The sequence below is a fragment of the Peromyscus eremicus genome, chromosome 18 (assembly GCF_949786415.1).
Source record: "Peromyscus eremicus chromosome 18, PerEre_H2_v1, whole genome shotgun sequence".
In the NCBI taxonomy this organism is placed as follows: domain Eukaryota; kingdom Metazoa; phylum Chordata; class Mammalia; order Rodentia; family Cricetidae; genus Peromyscus; species Peromyscus eremicus.
In genome coordinates, this window is record NC_081434.1 from 2710725 (window position 1) to 2716724 (window position 6000).

Below are 6000 nucleotides of genomic sequence, written 5' to 3' on the forward strand. Positions count from 1 at the left end.
AGCACTGTCTGCTCTTCTAGAGGTCCTGAGTTCAATTCCCAGGACCCACATGGTGGCTCACAACCATCTGTAATGGTGCCCTCTTCTGGCCTGCAGGGACACATGCAGGCAGGCAGAACACTGTATACATATAAATAAATAAATATGGGAAAAAAAGTGTTATTAAAAAACAAAACAAAACCAAATTACAGGTTAAGAGCAGTCATAGTTGAATTTTCCAAAATCTCAGGGACTTTGTCCAATATAGATTATTTTTTAATCCCAAGGTTGCTTTATTTGTCAAATATAATTTTTCAAAAACTAAAAACAACTTTTATTGTGTGTGTATGTAGGTCCACACGCTGTGGCACAAGCGGTCAGAACAGCACTCTGCAGAGTCGTCTGTCTACTCACACCTTCTTCATGTGGATCCAGGGATGGAGTCCAGGTCGTCAGGCCTGCACTGTCAACACTTCTACCCACAGAGCCATTCTGCTGCACCTCACATGTGGTAATTTTTATAGACCGTGTCCTTCTGCTACCAGCTCAAAAGTTTAAAGCCAGAGTCTAATAAGTACATCTATATTATAAGACATACTATATCAGGGCTGGGGGTGTAGTTCAGTTGGAAGAGGGCTTCTTTTAACATATGTGAAGCCCTGGGTTTGATCCCTAGCACCACCTAAACTAAGCATGGTAATCCCAGTACTCAGGAGATGGAAGGAGAATGGTCAGATGTTCAAGGCCAGCCCAAATCACATGAGGCCCTGCCTCCAAACAGACAAACCAATCACTGTAGCCATCCCCAATTCAAAATGTTATCTGGAAGATATGCTATCATGCTTATTCATACCTGAGCATAAACAAAATGAGAACTGACTAGACTGCCTCATCCTGGGTAGTGTCAATGCTGACAGAACACCTCTCTGTGGTACACAAGACCTGAGGCACGTTGATTACAGAGGCACAGAAGTGCTTCACCAAGTGCCAAGGTGTCAAGATGAAAAGAAAGAACACTGTAGATTTGTAATCCTAGTCACTCAGGAGGCTGAGGCAGGAGAATTTAAGGCCTGTCCGGACTACTAAATTCAAAGACAGCCTGGGAAACATGGTAAGATTTTTGTCTCAAAATAAAAAGTAAAAAGATGGCTGGAGTTTAGCACAGTGGTAGAACGCTTGCCCAGAATGGACAGAGCTATGGATTCTATCTCCAGCACCACATTCAAGCCAGGCATTTTGGCACACACCATAATCCCAAGACCCAGGAGGAAAAGGCGGGAAGATCATAAATTCAAGAGCATCTTCATCCACTGAGCAAGTTACAGGCCAGGCTAGGCTCCATGAGACCCTGCCTCAAAACTTTAGAAGGAGCTGGAGGAACAGCTCAACAGTTAAGAGCACTGCATGCTCGTCCAGCGGACCTGGGTTTGATTTCCAGTGTCCACATGGTGGCTCAGGACTATCTCTAACTTTAGTCCCTGAAGAACTGGCATCCTCTTCTGGCCTACTTTGCTGTGGATGATTGACTGATTGATAAATAAAACACTGATTGGCCAGTAGCCAGGCAGGAAGTATAGGCGGGACAAGGAGAGAGGAGAATTCTGGGAAGTGGAAGGCTGAGGCGGAGAGATGCTGCCAGTCAGCTGCCGCCATGAGAAGATGTTAAGATACCGGTAAGCCACGAGCCATGTGGCAACTTATAGATTAATAGAAATGGGTTAATTTAAGACATAAGAACTAGATAACAAGAAGCCTGCTGTGGCCATATAGTTTATAAGTAATATAAGTCTCTGTGTGTTTACTCGGTTGGGTCTAAGCAGTTGCAGGACTAGCGGGTGAGAGAGATTTGTCCTGACTGTGGGCCAGGCAGGACCAGGAAAGCTCCAGCTACACTACCTGGGCACTAAGCATGCACACGGTGCAAAGACATACATGCAAGGAAAATATCCATGCACATAAAATGAAAATAAATCTTGAAAAAAAAAAATGTGATGCCGGGTGCAGTGGTGCAGGCTTTTAATTAAGCCCTGGGAGGCAGAGGCAGGCAGATCTCTATGAGTTCAAGGCTAACCCGGTCTACATAGTGAATTCCAGGCCAGCAAGGGTTAAAGTCTCTCAAAACAAAAACAAAATAAAACACCTTCCCCCTAAAAAGACGAGGTATAGAGCGAGATAGAGAGCACACTGTGGCCAGGCACTAAGCTGGAGGAGAGGCTCAGTCCTCACCTCTGGACAGCATCTTCCTTGGAACCTTCTCTTTGCTTCTGTCCTTGTCTTCCTTTTCAGAGACATCCTTTGTGGATTTTTCTTCCTCCTTGTCAGAGGGACAGCTGATGTGCAACTGAATTATATCCTTAAATAAAACGAAAAGTAGCATATAATCAAAGGAGGGAAAAGATTTAAACTCTTTGGTGGGTGTGGAGAAAATGGCTCAGCTTAAGTAAGAGCACTTGTTGCCCTGGCAGAGGACCTGGATTCACTTCCCAGCACATATGTGGTGGCTCACAACTATCTGTAACTCTAGATCCAGGAGATCTGATGCCCTCTTCTGACCTCTGTGGGCATGTACATGATACACAGACATACATATATGTTCAGGCAAACTATTCATACACATGAAATAAATTCCCCCCCCTCCCTGGAAACAGGGTTTCTCTAACAGCTCCGGTTGTACTGGAACTCACTTTGTAGACCAGGCTAGCCTCAAACTCACTGAAATCCACCTGCCTCTGCCTCTGGAGAGCTGGGACTAAAGGTGTGCACCACCACCACCTGTCATATATATCTTTTTTAAAACAATAAACTCTGTGTTTCCTTCAAAATCCCAATAGAAGCAAATCTTGCAATGGCCCCCCCTTTTTTTTTAAACCGTGTGTGTGTGTGTGTGTGTGTGTGTGTGTGTGTGTGTGTGTGTGTGTGTTTCAGTATGGGCATGTGTGGCACAGTTTACTTGTGGAAGTCTGTTGTGGAATAATCCTCCTGCACACTGTGAAGACGTGTCACTCTGAAGCACGACACGCAGGACAGGGGGCAGCAGGCCATGAGCCGTGCTGCCCATGTGAATCAACAGAAATGGGTTAACTTACGTTATAAGAGCTGGTCAGAAACAAGGCTAAGTTATCATCGGCTGAGCTTTCATTATCTCAAATGAGGTCTCCACATCATTTTTTGTGAGCTGGCAGGCCAAAAGAAAAGTCTGTCTATAGAGGTCAGAGACCCTTGCTTACGACAGGCTTTCTTGTACACAGTGGTGTGTCCCATGGTAGCTAGTGCAGAGCTTCCAGGGTCTTCAGTCTTTGCTTCTTAACTCACACACAACACTTACACTGGGCATATGAACTCAGGTTCTCACACTTGCATGGCAAGGCTTTAGCCACTGTGGTGGTTTGAATAAAAATAGACACTATAGGCTTATATATTTGAATGTTTAGTCACCAAGGAGTGGCACTATTTGAAAAGATTAGGAGGTGTGGCCTTGTTGGAAGAAGCGTCTGGGGGTGGGCACTGAGGTTTCAAAAGCCCAAGACAGGCCAGTGGCTCTCTCTCTCTTCCCGCTGCCTTTGGATTCGGAAGTAGAACTCTCAGTTATGCCAAGCTCCCCACCATGATGACAACGGACTGAACCCTCTGAAACTGTAAGCCAGCCCCAGTTAAATGCTTTCCTTAGAAGAGTTGCCGTGGTCATGGTGTCTCTTCACAGCAATAAAATACTGACTGAGACACCCACTGAATCATCTTCCCAGCCCCAACTTTATCTTACAGAAGAGTGTATGTTGTTAATAACTGGCTCTGCTTGTAAGAACTGGATGTAACGAATAGATCACTGAAGTGGAAGGGTGTGGCTGCGAACCATTCAGCCCTGGGTCCCCTGCCACATGAGCAAGACATTAAGATTCACACTCTTGGGCTGGAGAGATGGCTCAGAGGTTAAGAGCACTGACTGCTCTTCCAGAGGTCCTGAGTTCAATTCCCAGCAACCACATGGTGGCTCACAACCATCTGTAATGAGATCTGGTGCCCTCTTGTGGCCGGTAGTCATATATGCTGTATACATAATAAATAAATAAACCTTAAAAAAAAAAAAAAAAAAAAAAAAAAGATTCACACTCTTGCCGGGCGGTGGTGGCACACGCCTTTAATCCCAGCATTCGGGAGGCAGAGGCAGGTGGATCTCTGTGCGTTAGAGGCCAATCTGGGCTACAGAGTGAGTTCCAGGAAAGGTGCGAAGCTACACAGAGAAACCCTGTCTCGGGGGAAAAAAAAGACTCACACTCTTCACTGTTACCACATAATACCACAACAGCTTTTCTTTTATGATTTATTTATTTGTATTTTATGCACCTTGGTGTTTTGCCTGCATGTGTGTCTGTGTGAGGGAGTGGGAATCTCAGGAGCTGGAGTTGCAGGCAGCTGGGAGCTGCCCCGTGGGTCCTCTGGAAGAGCAGCCAGTGCTCTTACCGGCTGAACCGTCTCCCCAGTGTCCAAGAGCTTTTCTGTTTGTGTGTGGTTGGTTTCTCGAGACAAGGTTTCTCTGGAGCCTGTCCTGGATCTCACTCTGTAGCCCAGGCTGGCCTCGAACTCACAGAGATCCGCCTGCCCCTGCCTCCTGAGTGCTGGGACTAAAGGCGTGCGCCACCACCGCCCGGCAAGCTTCCTTTAAAGTACCCTTTCACCAAGTCTTGGTGCAGGCCTGTGATTCTGGCACCTGGGAGGTAGAGGCTGGAGTACCAAAATCACCGCTGCTACATAAAGAGTTCGAGGCTAATCTGAGATCCCTGAGACCTCGTCTCAGAAAAACAACATACTTTCTTCACTGACTTCTAGGTCTGACGTCCATGTTGTGATTGCTCTTATGCTTTACCCAACAAACTGCCATGCTCAAAACAGGCAACACTCAGGCTTGTAGAAGACCCACCTGGGTGTCTAGAGGCCCATCAACAAATGGACTAGAGGATTCTTCACATACTGCCAGACTTCGTACCAACTTGAGCTTGGAATTAGACTGAAAAACAAAACAAACATCAAAAATACATGTCATATATATTCCTTTGGTGAATTAGAAATTAGAATTAGAAAATACCTTCTTAGACTGTTAGTTGCAGTTTCTAGTAAGTAGTGTCTTCTTTTTTTTTGTCTTTTTTTTTCTTTTCAAAATAGGTTCTAACTATGTAGCTTTGGCTGTCCTGGAACTCACTATGTAGACCAGGCTGACATGGGGGAGAATTTAGTAAATATTAAAACTCATACAAACAGCCACTCTCCTAGAGAAGCCAGGAGTGAGCAGAGAAATCAGCAGTTCAGTAAAACCAATACCTCAGGCTCCGTGGAGTCCCGTGAGGTCTCGTTTCAGGCTCAGATATAGACTGGGCCTGGATGGAAGAGAATGGAGTCACACTTTCCAGTACGAAATGTATGTAAATGTGCACTAGACAGCTGGGCAGTGGTGGCACACACCTTTAATCCCAGAGGCAAGCGGATCTCTGTGAGTTCGAGGCAGACTGGTCTACAGAGTGAGTTCCAGGACAGCCAGGGCTATACAGAGAAACCCTGTCTTGAAAAACAACAAAAAAGTGCATGCAACTATGTTCACAGTGTGTGATGGATGTTTGTGACTGAGATATAAAAGGCAGGCAAGAAAGCTTTGCCTATATGTAATTTGAGTAATCCAGACACCACTACCATTCCTTTATGAAATGTGTGCCAAGTGAAGTCAGAAAGTAAGAGATGGAAGAAGAGCTCTCACCTTGGCTCTTTTCCTGGCATGACCATGGCCTGATGTCCGTCTCTGTTAGAAAAGGATTAAAAAATAGGGAAGGTAGGGAAATCAATACTTACAAGTAATACATGTTAACAACAACAGCAGCAGCAGCAGCAGCAGCAGCAGCAGCAGCAGCACCACACTAATTATGAACTGGTTTTAACTGCACCACACTATGGTGAAAATCACTGGGTATGGTTGTTGCTCAATTCCAACTCCAGCAACTCTTTTTTTCTTTAAAGATTTATTTATTTATTATGTAC

The 6000-nt window shown here is 45.2% G+C and overlaps 1 protein-coding gene across 18 annotated transcripts in view; it reads right to left on the reverse strand.

The window, feature by feature from the left end:
- R3hdm2 (R3H domain containing 2) overlaps positions 1-6000 on the reverse strand; it is a 121093-nt gene that overhangs the window by 37224 nt on the left and 77869 nt on the right. For all 18 annotated transcript variants that reach the window (XM_059245427.1, XM_059245425.1, XM_059245431.1 and 15 more), the window contains 3 exons: positions 5723-5764; positions 4895-4981; positions 2206-2332 (listed from right to left, as the gene is read on the reverse strand). In XM_059245427.1, coding sequence (XP_059101410.1) covers positions 2206-2332; positions 4895-4981; positions 5723-5764 — 256 coding nt within the window. The remainder of the gene's footprint in view (positions 1-2205; positions 2333-4894; positions 4982-5722; positions 5765-6000) is intronic.